Source organism: Chelon labrosus (genome assembly GCF_963514085.1).
Source record: "Chelon labrosus genome assembly, contig: SCAFFOLD_13_1, whole genome shotgun sequence".
Classification (NCBI taxonomy): Eukaryota; Metazoa; Chordata; class Actinopteri; order Mugiliformes; family Mugilidae; genus Chelon; species Chelon labrosus.
Genome location: NW_028181779.1, coordinates 85,611 through 105,848, shown reverse-complemented (window position 1 = coordinate 105,848; position 20,238 = coordinate 85,611). Strand labels below are relative to the sequence as shown.

The following is a 20,238-nucleotide window of genomic DNA, read 5'->3' as shown; positions in this document are numbered from 1 at the left end:
CAGTCGTTTGGTTTAGTTTAGCCGACAGTCATTCGATAGCCTCCACCTGTTATTTGCTACATCGAGGGGCTAAGTTAGCTAACGTTACAGTTGACTGCTAGCTCACATTAGCAACTTGTTACAGTTTCTGCCCTGCTGCGCACCATAGCAAGGTAAGTTGTTGCTTTTTTTTTTTTTTTTTTAAGTCCGTTAATTGTGTATTTATGTGTATTTCACGCCCAAACGGTTCACGCTGTTCTCCGCGGCGGTGCCAGCTTACCGTTAGCTGCGTCGCTGCTGGTAAACTTTGTGGATGCTGTCAGAACAATAAAGGAGTAAACACATCCCGTTAACGTTAGCGTTAGGCTAGCTGATGCAGCCACGTCGAGCTAAACTCCAATGTAAACAAGTTGCTTACTTCATTGACGGAAGTTAGTGGGATCAAACTCGTGTGTTTATAGTGAGGATTGTAGTTTTGTTTAAAAAATAAGTGCGACATAAATGATTCTCCTCAGACCACAGTTCGACTGCTGCTTGGCTCTTGGGTATTTGCTTTGCTGTTATTAAGGATGATCTCATATTTATGGCCAATGGCAGAATATTTATTTGTTTTTTGTTTTTTTTGGAGATACAAATGGTGGTGGTTTTGTATCTCCTTGTAGCAAGGCTCGTCGGGGTTAGCTAGTGCATGGATACAAGGAAAGATCTTAGACAATGCAGCTATAGATTAAAGTCTGCCTGTGTAGCTGAGGGCGGTATTTTGACATGCCTTTAGATAACCAGCTGAAGATAAGCAATTCGTGCCATGATAACTACCGAATGTAACTTCTTCATGGCAGTAACAGGTTAAAATGGGCTTGACTTGCAGGCATGAGCTTCAACGTGGACTGATGACTAACCACAGGTTGCCTGTGACACTTAATGCTCTAAGTGATTTCCTGTGCATAGCCTATGAAGGGATAAACACAATTTGGATGTTAGCAGTCCATTTTGTTCCTGAGCTGTACCATGGAACAGTGAAATGAATAAATAATGACTGAAAACCTTCTAGAAAAAAACAAACAAACTACTTCCTCTGATTCCGGTTTCATGCAAGCCGAAAAGCAAAGCTCGACTCCTTATTGAATTACTTAATAAATACTTTATCTGATGAAATTAAGAATGCTTTTTGCACTGGACCACGGCGGACACCAGCGTTCACTGTTTTAGCGTGTTATATTTTTGTCAATTAGTCATTGCATCTTCAAAAAACCTGCGATAAAACAGCACGGCCAGAGCAGAATGCAAATGGATGCCTTCAAATTTAAAAACTCCCAACTAGCTCCCCAGTCTTGAATTAATAATGACACTGAAACCGATAACCTTCACCTTACGTTCATGAGACTGTCACTGCACAACCACACACTTTAGAAATCCCTAACACAGCTGAATAGATACAACTGCTTGTTGTGTTATAGATTTTATAATTCAGCACGGGCTCACTTTGCAGTAAAAGATGTGACGGTAAACCTTACTTTTAAAGAAATGTTGCTATAGCCTTTTATCCCATAGACTCAACTGCATTTGTTTGTCCAATGAATATTTTATGCTACAATCTTATCTCTACTGACACATGTACAGACAACATTCATTCAGAAGGGGAAGATATTTGATTTGAAATCAAACATTTAACTTTTCTAGTGTGTAGTTTTAATATTACGTAATGCTTTGACTCCATTATGAAACCACGCGCTGTCTGACATCATCAGAATCTGTGATAATCAAAGCTCAGGCACCGAGCCGTTGTTAATGATTTACATGCTAATACCAACAAAGCTAATGTGTACAAATCTGCATTATCAGCCAGAACCACTGTTGGGGATTGACATAGTTTTGAATCAGAATGCCTGTGCTTTAATATACAAAGCTTTGGTTTTTATTTTTAAAAAGGTAAAACGGTATTAATACTGTCATGCGAGCGTGGTTTCTGTTGAACAATAACATGTGGATGTGTGTGTTCGCTACATACTTCGGGCCTTGTGTCTTTGGCAGTTTCCTTATGGGGCGTGCACGAAGTCTTTGTTTCTTGTTTTGACATTGCTGATAAGTTTATCACCAAGCCCTTAAAAGGCAACGATGGAAACTTGATCAGGATGACATGTATGGCAGACACATTATGTCCTGTACAGTAGATGTCCTTGTCATGTGTGTGTAGTGAATTATTTTATTTATTTATTTTTAAATTGTGAATGAGCTTTGACGCAACACTATTTGATTTGTTTTTGTTTCCGGAGAAATACCTGAACACCTCAGCACTGTTAGAGGAAGAGGAACCTAAAAGGAAAAAAGACCAAACGTAAAAGCTACTTGACTTATCCAGCCGCATAATAAAAGTATAAAAGAGTTTAACTAAACCAGTTCAGCTTCACTTTTGGCAGCTACTGGGTGCCCCTCCTTTGTTACATTCGGTTTTATATAGTTGAGAAAGTAAGTCGGTGTTGCTTCACAGTATTCTTATTCATAGCCCACTGTTTTAAGCATTGATCAAAGCCTTTTCAGACATGTAAATGGGACCTATTGTGCTCATTTGTAGTTCTGTATGTAAATTCAGGGACTCTGCTGGAGAAACTTTGCATGATTAACAGTTTTAAAAAAAGTCATCCTTATTTTTTTTTTGTACTGACTCTTTACGCAGTTAGTTCCTCCGCTGTGTGAAGCAGGCACAGGTTTTAGCTCATGACTCGCTTAAGGACCCTCCTTCATAAAAGACCACTTTCTTTTGACTGGTAGGCTTTGTGGAAACCTTTGCTTTTTGACCAGTAGTCACCATTTAACGTCCATAACAGTGTTGGTGTGTGGAAGACTCGGACAGAATTGGAAACTCCTAAAATGCATCTGTACATGTTCGTGCCTGAATCCGATGTGGAATATAAAAAGTGGACTGACAAGTTCATTTGCAGCAACACAAATACGGCAGGACATCTCAGTTTGATAAATATTATGCTTAATATACCTGCCTCTTTGGCGTACAATGTGAACAATTGTAACATTAACATTGTAAGGATATATATATATATAATAGAAAAGGGACGTTTTACTATGTTCGGTTTAACATAGAAGGATTAATGTCTTACATGGTGATTAAAACACATTTAAATGCTCTTTAATGGCATGAATATGTGAGCAAATCTAGAAGCTAGGCATTAGTGTTGTGTTCCTGCTTGCATCAAGATGGGAGGTACACTTAATAAAAAGCTTTGCGTCTGTATTATCAGCAACTAATGAGCACGCAGGTGCATGGAATCGAATGAGGTGCTCTATTGTATTGACTTTTTTTTTTTATTTATTTCATTTGTCCTGGCAGACGCGGATGTTGTTTGTCTAGCTAAACAGATATATATATATATATATATATATATGTTGGTCCCAGGCAATTAAGACAAATCCCATTGTTGTGCTTGAAGCAAACTCACTCTGGGCCGAGTTTCAAATGGACAAGCTTGGGGATTTTCTTTCCCACCGCCTTCATCCCCTTGATGTTTATTTGTATTTTGAGAATGTGTGCCAGACTGACGGTGCCATAGCAACCAGCATCAGGTGGAAAGGTTGCTCAGTATTTCGGTGCTGCTGACTCATGCTACATCACGCCGTGCCACTGCCGTTTAAAGTCTTTTTGAGGCGTTCGTATGACAAAGAATAAGATCAACATTAGTCTTTGCCTGCAGTGTCTTGTCTGCTTACCTAGTTTAACAGAAAAAAATCGTTTTTAATGATATAATTTAAATTGGTAAAGAAAGGATTTGCGCTGTTTAAAAAGAATACCAAACATTTGGTTCATATTTTATGTTGCTTAAAGTTCATATTTACATGTAGTAATTCAGAGTTATGGTACTGGTGTGCAGATGCTTTTTATAGATCTCATCACAGTTGAGTTTAGATTAGATTAGGGGAACAGCGGATGTTGAGATGAGATTTGGAAGACAAACAGCAAACGCAAAACTCTCCTATGACGGGAAGTTTTATTTGCGACAGGATGGTTTTAGAAATAAGTGTTGCAGACAGCTTTTGACGCAAATAACTCTTTACTTTTAGGCGTTAGGCTGGAAATATTCTGCTTTGGTGTTATGGAGGTTACAGGAACATTGGATTCCACCAAACATCAGCAAATTCTATGTAACGCAGCAGCGCACCAAGGAACTGAAACTGAAACGTCTGGCGTCTTGAGCAGGTCAATGACCCTTAAAATGCTGTAAACTACTAAACACAGGTTGGAGCTTTTACTGTCCCGTGATTTGAACGTGGTTCCAGTATCTGTGGACGTGACTTAAATAAAGGAAACCAGATGTAAAATCGTATGTTTAAAGTAACAACAGGGCGCACACTCAGACAAACGGCCAAGAACGTAGATTGAAGGCAAATATTAAGACACAAGAACAGTGCTTGACCTGTTTTTCATCCCTGTGACTTCTGAAACATCTGTGTTTTTAGGTGTTAGATGAAGCTGTTTTTGAAGTCCCTTTCAAGATGTTGGTGCTGAATGTTAAGCAGCCTCGACTGTTGCAACGGGCCTACGATGTGCAGCAGTGTTGTTGAAGGCACAGGGGGGTATGTTGTGTCCTCCTTGGGTTGAGACCGGTCCATTTGAACCCAGTGGTCTCTATCGGCTTATTGTTCAGCACTGGCTGCGTCCCTCTCCACTGATGTCACAGCATTCCAGGGAGCGGATAAATGAGTTAGTGTTAGGGCAGATGAGCAGCATTGTGGACAGCGCTGATAATAGTGGGTAGAAGGGCACAAGCATTGCAGTGCAAGTGTGAAAAAGCGCTCGCCAGAACACCTACGTGTATTCAAGCCATTTGCTCAGTCTGTGTGTAATAATCAACCCTTTTTAAATGTGATCAGCCATTTTTTTATAGGATGGAGATGTTTTAACCTCCCTCATGCTTTTTGCATCCTTTCTATTTGCAGTTAAGTCAATAGGGGCCCTTTTATGTTTTGTTTTTTTTTCCAACTTCATGGCTACTGTATAAGAGGTGTCATATGATGACTACTGATGTTTACTGGATGGCTTGTGTTTTATGTAGGCTACGCTTTTGCCCCTGTCCCTCATATTTGCTAATCCTGACTAAGAGCATCCCTGTCTGGGGTCAGTGAATGTTGATCTTTGTTCACGGCCCTACTGGCATAAACCGGGGGACGTACAATCTTAAGTGTTAGGAAGTTTGGAAGAAGCTTTAGAGATATAGAGAACACAAGAGAAGATAGTATCTCTTAAAAAAACCATTACACTGCTCCTAAACTAGGATTAAGAGTCAATGAGGTGACGTCCAAGTTGGTTTTGTGGTCTAAGTTACATAAGGTATTCCCGGTGATAGATCACAAACTATCCCTGTGGTCTCTCTTGAGGGAAGTTGATAACTCATACAGTAAATATCTGGGTATTTTCCTTGGTAACTCCCCCACCGTTAAGCCACACGTCCCGTACATTGTAAAGGTTAAAGCTGGTACTCTATTTACAAGCTTTCTGCCGCCGCCGCCGCTTTCTTTCATCTGCGTTGGACTGCGGTGACCTTATTATACCTGTGACACAGGTTGCCATGTTTCTCAGAGGTGCATGACAAATTGTAAGGCTTTGACTCACCGCTGTGAGTCATGCACTCAGCAGGATGGCATGCGCCGGCCACCCATGGGAACTGGTGTTTGTACACGTTTGGCACAAGGCAGTTCAGTACGATACTATCAGCATTCTCAGGAATCTGATGCGCTTGCTCGAATGCTCACGTGGAAATTCAAATGCACTGAAGAAGGACTTGAAAGTTCACAACACAAATGAAAGCATCAAGGGATGATATTTATATACTATGTTCACTGCATACCTGTTTTACAGGACTGATTCCCTTAAATTCCCCTCTTGAAATGTTAAGTTCCTGTATTTTAGGTATTTTAACTTTGTTTTGTGTTCATTACACACACCTAGTCGCTCAGAGTATGTATTTTCCCTGACAGCTTTTCCTTGAATTCAGTATAAAGTTGACTAAATGAGATTAACATACGTATTGCAACCATAAAAAAGGAATAGAAAGCTTATTATGGTTTTAAAAAAAAGCATGTTTCAGTTGCTGCGTACTGTATGTGGTCAAAAAACTGCAACAAAACATGTGACAAATGACAAGACAGAAATGTCACATGCCAAATTCTCTTCATGTCTGCAAATACACTGGGTAAAATTCTGGGTGTCTCTGGTCTAGAAGGTGTGTATAATGCACATAAACCCAGTGGATGTTTGTCTGTAATAATAATAATCTAGCACAGTGCTGTAAAAAAATGTATCTCTTTCTTTACAGGTTGTCAACATGCTGCAGTGAGTGATGCACCGAGTGTTGATATTTATGATGGCCATCCTGGGGGCGCAAGGATGCCCCGACTCGGAGAGCTGCACAACACCTCCGCCCAACACAACCTCCAAGGATTACTGTTACTCGGCTAGAATTCGCAGTACAGTACTCCAGGGTTTGCCTTTCGGCGGGGTGCCTACTGTCCTTGCCCTGGACTTTATGTGCTTCTTGGTGAGTACGTCTACAGCTTATGGGTAGTTTTTTTTTGCTCATTTCAACACCACATTGTTATCATGAAGCCCTTACATTTTCTTTATGATTCAGGGAGAGTACTTTCAGGAATACCTTGAATCAGTTTCACAACTTTCATTGAGTACATCTGTGTATTGTAAACAAAGGGCGTAGGGGTTTTGACAGGCTCTGTTTATTTTGTTCTTCCAGGCGCTGCTGTTTGTGTTCTCCATCTTGAGAAAAGTAGCATGGGACTATGGGCGCCTCGCTCTGGTGACTGATGCTGAAAGGTAACTAGAGCACGCAGGTCTTACAGACTGGGCAGTCCGCTGCCGAGGCTTTCTGACAAACTTGTTAGGAATCATGGAAAGCAATAGCGTTATGTGATGTGCCAACTATTTATTTTTTAAAAATGTGTTTTGTTGACATCATTTTTGTTTCTGTAACAAGTTCTGAATCGCTCAAATTGTTAATATTTGCCGAGAGTTTGACACGAACTCCAAAGGGTTCCCAAATTAACATCCAAATATATTTTTACCATCTGAAATAATTAATGATACAGTTTTCCTAGAAATGTTCCCTCATGTATTAGTTGGCAAATTGTATAGTGCAAAAGAATTAGTGTTGCAAGAGACTCGTAACACAGTGTTTTTAAATCTTGATCGTACATATGTTGTTTGGGTAGTTGCATACTGTTGCAGGAGCGATGAGAGGGTTTTGGCAGTAGTTTTTATAGAGCAGGTTTAGCAGGCAGCAAGTCAGAAACCTGATGGATATACAAAGGCGTTGGGCACTGAATGTCTTAAAATATTCGATAGTCAACAGGAACTACAGGCTGATATCACAGCCTGCTTAAGTGGCTGTTTCTCTTTCAGAATATATTATCCACTGTGGCTGGATGGTATATAGCATAGGTATAGAGCTCAAAGATACACACAGTTTGGTTTGTGAATAGCACTGACTAATTTAAAATCCAAGGAATATATTCTATTTAAAACTGAAGCTGTTATGGTTTTAAATTATCGATTTAACGATAATCTGATATGTAAAATACAAGACTCAGTAATGAGCTTGAAAGCGCAGCTGCTGGGGTGTTGGAACTAGCGTTATTTCAAGAGGCTTGTTTTGTAGCTTGGTTTTGAGACTTTGTCTTTCTGAATACACGGTGAGATGATAACGGGGTTGCTACCTTTCGAAATGGTGGGAAAGGTATGTCGTACTCGTGGGCACAGATAGATAGCTGGGTCTGTTTTGCAACTGATTCACTCTGCAATTTATCCGACTTTAGAAATCTGGCCAATTTCCAAATCACTGATGCCGTTTGACCTCTGTCACAGTTTCTTCATTTTGTGGGGACATCAGACTGTGCTCGTGATTACTCCTTGTTACTTTACAAACTTGCCTGTATGTCCATTTTTTTTTCGTTTTGGAAAACTATTTGTCTTTTATCTCCCAGCCCTACTGGTACATTTATTGTTCTATCTTCCAAGAACAAATGTTATTTGTATTTGACAACTGCTGACAATTCATACTGTATGTTAGCTTAAGATAAACTGGCTGGTTTAGTGTTTTTTTTTTTTTGTTTTTTGTGTCAGAAGCAGACATCACAAGGATGGTACTCCAGACAGGAAGTCAGCAGTTTTCCTTGTAATGGCAACAATGCACTCTGGCAACTTTGTCACTTGATATGTGGTTTGTTGATGATGGAATAGGCCTGAAATGGAAGTAGAAAAATGATTTGGAGCCATTATAAATTAAAATTCCTCTTGGATCCTTTTCGTACACCACTTTAAAGCCGCTGTCTGAATTTAAACCCGGTGGCCCATAGTTCCCCGTCATTATATTGTCTGATATATTGGAATAGAATGATACGGATGTCGGCACGCTGACTTAATAATGAGAGAAGTTGTGGAAGCAGCCACAGAGACGCTCGTCAGCAAGGGCTGATCGAGTCGGTGAGCGGCAGAGATCTGACACCGCTGCAGACTTCCTTGACTGTGAAGCCTCAAAAGCACAAGACGCAGTTGTCCAGTACCTACATCCTCCTACTGTGTTTGTGTGATGTTACAGCTACATTATTTTTTCAGCTGCATGTGAGCAGAGAATGGGGTTGAAGCTTGGTGGGAGGGTGGGAGGGGGTGGCAGCATGGGACAGTGTTGTAACAGACAGGAAATGTAGTTTGCTGTCTCATGACACCGTGCTGACTAGAGATCGTTGTCTTTTAAATGTCTATAACTTCTGTGAAGTGGATGGAGCCCTGCTACGACAATCAAAACAGACATACGTTTTTTTTGTTTGTTTGTTTGTTTTGTAACAGCTCAAGCAGCCATGACACTTATTTAACATAAATTAAATAGAAATGCATTCATATAAGTGGATAATGTATACCAGAATGAATAGAACCTTTCTTTCATTGGTACACTTGATGTGAATTATGCTTCTCCAGAATTTCTTTGAACCAATACCCTTAATAACCAACCAGTCCATTTTATTTCAACTAGGCTGAATAGCATTGTTTTGCTTTTTTGTTTTGCATTGTTTTGCAGCAGGATGGATCAGCGGTACACTCGCCTGGATGATCGGGAATAGTATGTTATCTCTCCATATCACCGGCTCACTACTTTTTCCTTCTTTCCGTTTCCCTCTCTGTAGTTAACCTGACTCATAACACTGTCCGTTCTGACCAGGCTGCCGTGGGTTTTTGAGGCTCTTCCATTCTCGATGGTTTTGTTTTTTTCCTCCTTCAGGCATCCAAGTGCCAGGCTCCTAATTATTCTCCCTCTCCTTGTCTATCTTGTACTGCTGCTGTTGGCTGTCTCTGTCCTCTCTCACCGTCCTAATCAGATCTGTGTTCTAATCTGTGTGTTGACCTCTTTATGAAGCGTGGACTTCTTCTGTGTGAGCGAAACGCATGAGCCACACAGAGGGGATGCTCACGGGGAGAGGTAATACTTCTATGATGTCTGGTTGTTCATAGACAGGCCCTAACATGGCACACCTACAGTATATCCTGTCTACTAAAGTTGAGATGAGCCATTCCTACTTCTCTAAGGAATGTGGGAGACAGCCTCAGGCTTTCTCCTTATTCCATTAGGGATCTCTTAAAGCCCTGGGTGACGTCATCCTTTTATGTAGTAATAAACATCGAATCAGTCTTGGAATTCCAGCAGAGCCAGGGTCCTCATCATATTTTACAGATATGTATAAGGTGAACTCTTATAACCTCCCAGGGGAGTGCAGTCGAATATGTACACAGTAAATAATAAGCTCCTAATGCCGGGTTATATTCAAGAGGACCTGCAGCTCTGCTGGACAAACTCCATAAATCTGCATTTCGATCATCTCTGTGTTTCCATTTTCCCTGTGAATGCTCTTTTCGGTAGAGATTTACCTCCTAATGTTTTATTGCAACCTTTCCTGACAGTGGTGGTGGTGTACCTGTTTATAATAGGCTCCTAACTCCCTAACGCTGCCTGAAATGTGGCTGTAGAGATTTTTCCCGTGGTTGACTTGTTTGTGTGTGGCCTGCAGGGGTGAATCTCTCCAGCTCATTTCAGGGCGAGTGTTTAGTGTCTGTGTGTGTCTTTACCTTTCCCATGCTGAAGGTAAACCCGCTGTCCTGAGACACAGAGAACTAACATCCTCCTATGGTATGTGGTGATGTTGGGTAGTTGTGTAATGGCATGCAAATGCTCTGTGTTCTCTTCTCACACAGTGTGGCAGAGTCACGTGAACGCTATGAGCGCCTCACCTCGGTGTCCAGCTCTGTCGACTTTGAACAGAGAGACAATGTAAGTATGCAGTTTGTTGTAGTCGGATGAAATATGATTGTCTTCAGACAATACATACTGTATGTACATGTGAAAATCTGTACAGATTCACTTCTATGCTCTCTTGTTTTGTAGGGTTTCTGCTCCTGGCTAACTGCTATCTTCCGCATCAAGTGAGTCAACCTACTAGCACCCGGTTGGAAATAATGTCTCTTTCTAAGTTCTAAGCTCATAAAATCATGTTACATTACTCACTGCAATGTTACAAACTTGTCAATTGTCCAAAACTGACAGTTGTCTTGCATTGTAGAGGCATTGATGAACGAGAGCATTGAGTGCTAAGCTCACCTGACAACACGCTTTGCATTTCTTATAAATACTTCATATTAAAAATCAATGCCAGTGAAATGGTATTAATGTGAAGCTGCAGCAGTAGGAAATGTTCAGGTTGCATCAGCGGCAACAAACACACTGGATAACATCTGAAGTTGTCATTTTCCATTGACGCACAGGCACAGACATCTCTTCATAGAGATTATATTAGCAGTAACGGAACACAGCACAGACTCCCAGTTCAGTAGTATTTAAAATATTAAAACAATGCAATACATTCGTCAGTGAGCTATGGGCTCATTCTCCATTGTCTTAACTCACTTCGCAGTAGTTACCTTTATTTATTTAAATACATGTTTGAAATTGCCACTTCGAGTAGCTGACTTTACCGCTGTGTTCCTTCTGAAGGGATGAAGAGATAAGGGAGAAGTGTGGCGAGGATGCGGTGCATTACTTGTCCTTTCAACGTCACATCATTGGCCTGCTGGTGGTGGTGGGAGTGCTCTCCGTGGGCATCATCTTGCCTGTTAACTTCTCTGGAGACCTTCTAGGTGAGCTTTTCTTTACCTTTTTTTACCTTTTTTTTTGTTTTTATTAGTTGTTTTTGGTTGGGAATGGGTTCGTCACATTTCCGTGAACCAGAACGGCCCCTAACGCAAGAGCTCTGAGAAAATCATGACAGAATTTACCTGTAATGTTTAATCCAGTTTTATATTTTGCTGAAGGTTTACCGAACATGTCAAAGTATTGTTATTAATTTATGTAAGGAATACTTCCATTGTGTGTAGTTAATGGGAAATTACTTTACCAGATGATCCTATTACTGTTACAACCATGTTCCAGATTCCAAGCTGCATTGTGTTCAGTCCAGTACAGGGACAGCCTTTCATACTAGTGATTGTCTTGCTTCTTTTAATTATTTATTTATTGTTTCTACAGAAAACAATGCCTATAGTTTTGGGCGCACCACTATAGCAAATCTTAATGCAGAGTGAGTATTCATTATACAACTCCTTCATTTATTCTTTCATTTTGAAGAATTACAATATGTTGGCTTTTATTTTTTCCAGTGCTATAACTAGATCCTTTTAAATTTTATTTCCCAAGTAATACACTACTATGGCTGCACACCACCTTCGCATTTCTCTACTTGTTACTGACGGTGTACAGCATGAGACGGCACACGTCCAAGATGCGCTACAAGGAGGATGAATTGGTGGGTGGCGTGTTTTCTAAAAATATGTCTTTTCAAATGCCTACTGCTAAGCTGGTAGCGCTGTATGTTTATGTGGGCTTGTCATTTCATTTCCATGCAGGTGAAACGCACACTATTTGTGAATGGAATCTCCAAATACGCAGAGGAGTCTGAGATAAAGCAACACTTTGAGTAAGCCTCTCATCTCTTGGCTCCGCCGTCAACGTCGCACAGTTCCTAAATTTGTCTGCTTATTAAAATGGTACACTGGCCGGTCGACGTGGCCGTAAGCCGCGCATTAACTGTATTAAGGTGTATGAGAGCCATGCCTTTTCTTGTTAAAACAGCTGGCCCGTCCTGGTCCTTACGATTGGGATCAGACAATGGCAGGCCTATATGTGTAATTGTCCTTAATAGAAACCAGATGAGCAGAATTAAGCAAGTCATGTGTCGAGCTGCTCGAAGACTGAAGAAGGGCATATTTGGCCCAAATCCTACATTTCGTCCTGTGCTGCAGGAAGGCATCTGCAGTCTAAAAATAAAAAATATGTACTCTAAATACACTTAGCTATTGTTTATGAAATTATATATGTACTTTTTTTTATAATGTTTTCCTTTCTCCTCTCCTTCTCTTCTTCGATAGGACTGCATATGACAACTGTGTTGTACTGGAAGCTCGCATCTGTTACAACGTGGCCAGACTCATGAATCTCGGCTCAGAAAGGTAACGGTGTTTTAAACGTGCCAAGTGTCTTCTCTGTTTTTGTTGTATCTTGAAGTGCACTTGGAGAGTGTCAGATTTTTTTCCATCTAACACAGTGGATGTTTTGTATACAGGAAGAAGGCAGAGCGCAACAAGAAATTCTTTCTCGACCTGCAGAACAAGGAGCATGTTGCCACCATGATCAACCCGAAGCCCTGTGGACACCTCTGCTGTTGCGTCATTAAAGGCTGCGAGCAGGTCAGAGTGACAGACCTTTAACGTTATCTCACAGCAACACTCTTCTCGTACTTGTTTTCAAGCAGATACATGTAGCTTTTCAAGGGGAAGATAAGGAATGATTGCGCTGGATTTCAAGCTGAAGCTGAAGCAGGGAAAGCATAAGCAATGTAATGCCTGTACAACACATTGATTATGATTAAACTACATCTAAACATAAATGCTAGTCACATTGTTCCTTGTATTGACTGTGTCATATGGCTGTGACGCTAAAACTGCATTTATTTTTCTTTTACTGAACATTAACAATGGCAACCATTTAGTTTATATTTAATAGTAAGCCCATGTGACATGGTAAATGGTTGAATGAGGAAAACGGATTAGCGTGGCTATGGTTTATGGTACATAAATGGAGACATTTTTGCATTTTGTTTTGATGAATCAAGTTTGGTTGTGGTTTTAGAGCTTATAGTTATTGTTCTTAATTTGATTAGATTAAATTTTTATGGTATGCAGTCCCTCAAAAATGTCTCAGACTGACTAATGCTTTGTCCTACACAGGAAGAGGCAGTGAGCTACTACACCAAACTGGAGTCACAATTAAAAGAAGAGTACAGGAAGGAGCGAGACAAGGTCAATGGGAAACCTTTAGGAATGGCCTTTGTTACCTTCCAGAATGAGTCCATGACTGCCATGTACGTATAGTACCTTTGCACAGGGTAAAATCGATGAACATAACCAATTTGTGAATTGTGTTTCTCTTCAGCCACTGTAAAATATGTTATTTTATTTGTTTGGATGGATGTCTGTCCTCAGAATTTTAAAGGACTTCAATGCTTGCAAGTGTCAGGGCTGTCACTGCCGCCGTGAGCCCAAGGTGTCTCAGTTCAGCAGCAAGCTGCACACACACAACTGGACGGTCAGCTACGCTCCTGATCCACAAAATGTCTACTGGTAAGAACGCATTCGACACTTACTGAAAACTTTGGTTACGTTTTGTCAGAATAAAAATACTGCAAGCAAACTGGTTTGTTATTTGCAGTGCTCTAAATGTAACATGTAGAAATAAGTAGACTTCAGTCAACGTCGAAGAGGTTTACTCTCTCCAGACGGTATATTGGTATTTGAGCTGCAGTGTCAGTTTACTGGCCAGCTGTGTCCATAACTGCAGGTCATCGCAGATTGTATGTCTAACCGCTACATAACCTTTATCCCACAGGGAGCATCTGTCAGTGGGTGGAATCTCCTGGTGGCTCCGCTGCTTGGTTATCAACATTATCCTCTTCCTCCTCCTCTTCTTCCTCACCACCCCGGCCATCATCATCTCCACCATGGACAAGTTCAACGTTACCAAGCCAGTGGAGTACCTAAACGTGAGTGATCACACTTTTAAAGATGCGATTCTTCTTGTAGCATTTATTTGTGATCCCTTTTTTTGTGTTATTACTTGTTCTGTGGGATCTTTGCAAGAGAAACAAAAGGAGAAAGATTAAGCTTCCTAGAATAAGTCCAGGCCATCACATCACTCGAAGCATGGGAATTAACCGGTTTCTTGACGCAAGCTTGTCTCTGATCTTTTATCCAGAATCCCATTATCACCCAGTTCTTCCCCACCCTCCTTCTGTGGTCATTCTCCGCCTTACTTCCTACCATTGTCTACTACTCTGCCTTCTTCGAAGCCCACTGGACCCGGTATGGTTTACATCTTCTTCAGTCAATTGAGATATTTTCTTCATTCCCATTGGATGTTTATGTGGTTTTAGTGTCCTGCATTAGTTTATAATAATACGTGTAAATGTTTAATTTGATCATACAGGTCAGGAGAGAACAGGACCACAATGCATAAATGCTACACTTTCTTGATCTTTATGGTCCTGTTGCTGCCCTCCCTGGGACTCACCAGGTATAACACAGTTTTTATTTATACCTGGAAATACAATGAAATGTAAAGCTAAACAGCAGTCAGTCCTTTTTTTCACCCCTTAATTGTCTTTTGTTTTTTTGCAGTTTGGATGTTTTCTTCCGGTGGCTTTTTGACAAAAGATTCTTGGCAGACGCTGCAGTGAGATTTGAGTAAGTAGTGTTTACTTTTATGGATGTTTTAATACAACTCTGTAGCACTGGGAATTGGGTGGATGTTTAGATTGTAAATGTACAGCAGTTTATTTGGCACTTGACTTCATTTTACTTGTCTTTACTTGTCTTTACTTGGCTTCATACATCTTATTTGCAGCTAATCCGACTTTTGTCTTCTGTCTTCTGTTATACTGACTTTTTTTTCTTTGCTCTTCAGGTGTGTTTTCCTACCTGACAATGGAGCCTTCTTTGTCAACTACGTCATTGCATCTGCATTCATTGGTAATGCCAACGACCTGCTGAGGATCCCCGGTTTACTCATGTACATGATCCGCCTCTGCCTGGCTCGCTCCGCAGCTGAGCGCAGGAACGTCAAAAGGGTTAGTGGGACCTCTGCTTCAGTCAGTGCCAAGTATGGAAGTAGTTTATAGTCGGCGGTTTGCCAGTGTCGGGCCATCTGTCTGTGTCTGTGACCCTAATTTTTGCAGTGTGTCTTGCACCGTTGACGTGCGTCAAACCGCTGCCTGCAGTTTTTCAGCCGATTCAGTGTGACGCTCTTTGAGAGACACCAGCTTGTCGAACCATTGCACAATTGAAGAGAAACTGAAATGACAAAACAAAACAGCAAATTTCTCTTGTTTTACATCTTCATCAACGTAGACCAACTGCTCTAACTCCTATGATTCAGGACAGGCCGGCTTTGTATGACACTTTATAGTAGCTTCCCTGGTTTCAGACTACTGCCACTTGCTGATAAGAAGTCATTTGCTTTTGGATAGGTGCAGAATATACTGTATGTGCCAGCTGGCCTTTGGCTGTAGTCTTTGCAGTGTGTTCAAGTGCAACTTTATGGTCCACACAAGGGCAGTGGGAGGCGGAGTCACAGTCGGCTCTTGCTGCCGGTAGTTCTTTGTTATCAGTTAACTGTGTCCATACCTTTAAACATCACTTTGGGCCCCGGTAGCAGTATTTATTACATTTGTTAAGTAAACTGCCAATTACAAGAAATAATATGTTGCTTATCAGTAATGAAAAATGTTGTGTCGCTTCTCTATAGCACCAAGCCTATGAGTTCCAGTTCGGGGCTGCCTATGCCTGGATGATGTGTGTCTTCACTGTGGTTATGACCTACAGCATCACCTGCCCAATCATTGTCCCTTTTGGTGAGTTCTGCTGTTAATAACCCTGCTAGGTCACAAAGATAGAGTGCTGATTAAATGGCCGAAGGAGGAACATGCAGAGGGCAGGCAGCATGCAGTGGCTCTGTTCTTCATACAGAAGCTTATCAGCAGACGTAATTGGATTAGTTTCACTGATTGTTTTGCCTCTCTTCTCTGTGCAGGGCTGATGTACATGTTGCTGAAACACTTAGCAGACAGATACAACATGTACTATGCCTACCTGCCATCCAAACTGGACAAGAAGATCCACTCTGGGGCTGTGAACCAAGTGGTGGCCGCTCCCATCCTCTGCCTTTTCTGGCTTCTTTTCTTCTCCACTGTTCGCTCGGGTAAGAAGAGGACTCCATCTACAGGCCACAAATGTCCTAACACGCAGCCGTGTGAATTTATAGTGTCTCTTTATACATTAAGCAAATATCTCCCTCCCTTTCTTTCCCACAGGATTTACAGCTGCAACATCCATGTTTACATTTGTGGTTTTGATCATCACAATCATCATTTGCCTCTCTCACGTCTGCTTTGGACATTTTAAATATCTCAGTGCGCACAACTACAAGGTACAAAGATCACCAGCCTTTTTCTGCTCTGCTGGTTTATATTTTCCATGCCACCAGTATTTCACACCACCATTTTATTTACATATGTGTACATTAAATTTGTGCTTTTTGTTCAAGATTGACCCCCCGAAGGTTGATGTATTGCAGGATGGATCGGTGGATGGACCTCCACCGGGCCCTCCTGCTGCTGCCAAGGCAACTGTACGTATTCAGCGATTTTTATTTTGTATCACTCTGGGCCTCAGCGTCAAAATGGACACGGTCAACATTTACAGACTTTGGGAATACATCCTTATTATGACCGTTAAACATAGAAGGAACTGTGGTGAACCCTAGTCAGGAAGACTTAACCATATTTACATATGCACACAAGAAAATAAAACTGTTTCTATTAAGTTGAGAAAATGTAAATAAAGGCCTAGGAAGCTACAGAAACGTAGATGTCCCGGGTCTCTAGTTTTACTATGAGAAAATATAATCTAAGGAGGATTTATTCATATTTTGAACAGGCATCAGTTTATGCAGATATTTGAGCAAAGTGGGTTAAATGTATTTTTCTCAACTGTAGGACATTTTTGCAAATTTTCAGTGGCATTAAATGTGTGTTCTGTGTGTAGGCCAACAGTGATAATGGTAAATAGTCCTGGAACTCTTTAAAGCACACTTTGGGGCTGTGGCCTCCAAGACGAGAACTTATTCTGAACTTTAACATTCTGCTTTGTTTCTTATTCTTCCCTACAGCAAATGTACATCGCTCAGATACTTCAAGATCCGAATTCAGAGGAGGCAGGTTCAGGCAGTGGCGAGGACGATGGCCAGGGGTCCTCGCAGGACGAGGATATAATCAATGTCGAAAATGGCCTGAATGAAGACTTCCAGTCTGGTGAGGACAGCCTCATTGACAATGAAGTGCGGCACTGATGCTGCCTGAAGCTTAACTTGAGGAGTGCACTGAATATGTGAATTACACAAGGAACTGAACCAACAGTTCTCCAAAGCATCTCAACCTCCATCGAGGGACTTAACACTAACTTAAAGCACACTGTCTACTAAGGATTAAATGGATTGTCGCAAAACGGACTCTTGCATTAACTTCATTGGGTCTCACCAAACTACATCTTCTGTATAAATGCAGAGGGAGTCTACACTGACGATGCGAGGGCAGCAACATCCCTCATCCCGACATAGCTGAGGCACATCCCAAATTATTGCACATGGACCAATGAAAGAGGACACTAATGCGCATATGAAGAATTGTAAGCCTTGTCTCGTGAAGGGATTGCTTTTCTGTCTGTATTTCCTTAACATTATTGCACTTGAACAAGAGGACCCGTAAAGCTCAAGTTTCACTAAGGTACTGCAGTGTGGCATGCAAATTCAAAGGGTGGAGGGATTTTCCCATAATCCTTTGCCAGTGTCTCTAATTGTCTGCACTAGATGCTTCCCCCCCCTGAATAAGCAGCTTATGAGAGAGATGAGCAAGAGGGTAGTTTCTATGCCAACGGATAGCCTAGTCTGTGCAGGTGTGCAGATGTGACGATCTCTAATTGTTCTTCCAAATCCATAGAAGCCTTTAAAAATAAAAAAAAATAAAAAGGAAAATTTTTGCTACTAACACTCCTGGAAGCTTTGACACTACACACCTACAATCCTCTGGATTTGTAAAATAGCATTTTTTTTTTTTTTTTTTTTTTGGACATGGTATTTATTTGTAGGCATTTAATTTGAAATGCTATCCAGCTTGAAATACCCCTAAACTGTGGAAGAAGATAATTAATATCTTGGCACACTACATTTAAAATGATTTCATTAAAGTTCAGTCTCTGAGCCTGTGTTGGGACTGCTGTTGGACTGCTGCTACTGATGCTGCCCCCAGAAGGGGAAAATCTTTGCACAGCTGCTTGCAGGAGGCCTGTGGAAATTGTGTGCGTGGTTCAGAGGAAGGAAAGATAGGCCTTTATTTTATTATTTTTTTTAGGTGTCCCTGGGTCAAATAACACCCACTGTGACTGGTTCTTTATCTGTTGTTTTCATTTGTATCTTTTTGTTAATATGTTTACGTCTTTATGTAGAGATTTTGAAATTAGCGTTGAGTTTAGGTCGCTGCGGTAAAGTTTCACGGATGCCGTCTCTCTGTCAGGCCCTCTTTAGAGTATGGTAGACATCATGCAGGTATATTGAGCATTGTTACAGTTTCGCATATCTCGGGTACGGCTGCACAAGAGGGTTTACCAGTTACAGTGGATGAGGTCTGGCTCTATTTTTTTTTTTTCATACTCATCTTCAGCAGTAAAAGAAAATGCATCCATTACGCCGCTTCTAGTGTTGCTATGAAGTAGTCAAGTTCAAGCCCACAGTTGTACATTCCAGGTGTAGATCCAGCTTTGCAAGGCCTCCACCGTAACAACACTCGCATACTAAAAACACGCAGATTTAAATGTTCCTAACATATCCCTGACCCGCCTCAGCCATACGACAAATATATGTACTTAAAATAACACTAAAGTAAAAGTGAAATGCAGTGATCTTACTCAGGATTTATCTTGCAAAGTACCACTACTGTCATTATTCAACCATAACATGATGAAACGTATTATCTGGCTGCTTAGAGAACCATTGTGGGAAATGTGCACTAATCCTCCTTTCACTTATATGACTGACAGGGAAGGGCACGCTCCCCATGGGTGTGATGACGACAATGGTGAACCTAAACTGTCTCCGTTGGTATATTAGCAACACTTATGGGTATATTATCATGGTACTAACAAGAGAATTGTTTGACACCATTGAGTCTGGGGCTCTTCTAGTCATGATAAGGTGATTTTATTTTTTTATACCTCTTCATTTTTATACCTCTGAGACGTCTTGAAATCTCTGAATGTGTCCTGTCCAAATAACATACACTGTCCAACCGTGAGGGAGATGCTTAAAGTCTCTGCTTGTCTAACTCCATTTTTTTTAAGCTCTGAATGTAGATTAATTCCTGACCTTTAGGTAAAGCGAAAATGGCCTAAGTTGTAGAGTGACTGCTGTATCTAAACAAGCACGGTTCAGTTGCTAACCAGACATTGAATGGTTTTATACTGTAAAAAAAAACAACAACTTACTGATGTCCCGTCTAATGTCACGGCATTTCATTTGAGTATAGATTTGTCAGTCTGATGGCTGCAATGATTTCTAGTCGTCTTTTTGCTAATTCCATGTGTCCGTGATGATTTGTTTTATTCTAGATTATCTTTATAAGATCTGTATAAACAGCCAGACTCACTGGAAATAAATGGATTGTTTTTGTAAACAGCCAAGCTCTAATAGAAGTTCTCAGCTTGTTCCTACCATGTATTCCGAATGGGTAGTAAACTGTCTCTGCGCCTCAAAACTGTGCACAACTAGAATGTGTTTTTGTGTGCTTTGCCTATTTTTTTCTTATTTTTTTTTTTTTTAGGTTTAGCTTTTTTCTAGATAAGGAGAGTAACTTTAGCAGACCATTTTTTTTTTTTTTTTTTGCGAAGGGCTGTGTGTACAGCAGGTATATAGTGTGTATATCTGTACTTCCCTCAAGCTCTTTCAACAATAAATACGTATTTAATCAAGCTGGTTGACTGTAAGAGTTTCTGTTTAACAGTAATGCAATATACACCGATCAGCCACAATATTAAAACCA

At 40.8% G+C, this 20,238-nt stretch overlaps 1 protein-coding gene across 2 annotated transcripts; it reads left to right on the top strand.

The window, feature by feature from the left end:
* Nucleotides 1-18: 18 nt before the first annotated feature.
* On the top strand, nt 19-20,223 carry LOC311509684 (CSC1-like protein 2). 2 transcript variants are annotated; one of them, XM_084575107.1, is made up of 24 exons: nt 19-152; nt 6,303-6,524; nt 6,735-6,814; nt 9,072-9,113; nt 10,241-10,316; nt 10,431-10,468; nt 11,037-11,179; nt 11,568-11,619; nt 11,736-11,844; nt 11,945-12,015; nt 12,467-12,547; nt 12,661-12,784; nt 13,325-13,458; nt 13,580-13,717; nt 13,983-14,136; nt 14,349-14,455; nt 14,580-14,666; nt 14,771-14,836; nt 15,057-15,219; nt 15,897-16,002; nt 16,182-16,349; nt 16,462-16,577; nt 16,695-16,778; nt 17,319-20,223. In XM_084575107.1, exons 2-24 carry the CDS (start codon nt 6,327-6,329, stop codon nt 17,496-17,498), a joined length of 2,517 nt encoding a protein of 838 aa, XP_084431233.1. In that variant the 5' UTR covers nt 19-152; nt 6,303-6,326; the 3' UTR covers nt 17,499-20,223. The 2 variants fall into 2 exon arrangements, with proteins under 2 accessions (XP_084431233.1, XP_084431234.1); XM_084575108.1 differs by lacking the exon at nt 9,072-9,113.
* The last annotated feature ends 15 nt before the right edge of the window (nt 20,224-20,238 follow it).

Bases quoted from the DNA above. Each gene is read 5' to 3' on its own strand.
- LOC311509684 (XM_084575107.1), top strand. From the start codon at position 6,327: ATGCACCGAGTGTTGATATTTATGATGGCCATCCTGGGGGCGCAAGGA. The intron at 11,845-11,944 runs GTGGGTGGCGTG...ATTTCCATGCAG, and splicing joins GCTACAAGGAGGATGAATTG to GTGAAACGCACACTATTTGT. The intron at 15,220-15,896 runs GTTAGTGGGACC...GCTTCTCTATAG, and splicing joins AGCGCAGGAACGTCAAAAGG to CACCAAGCCTATGAGTTCCA.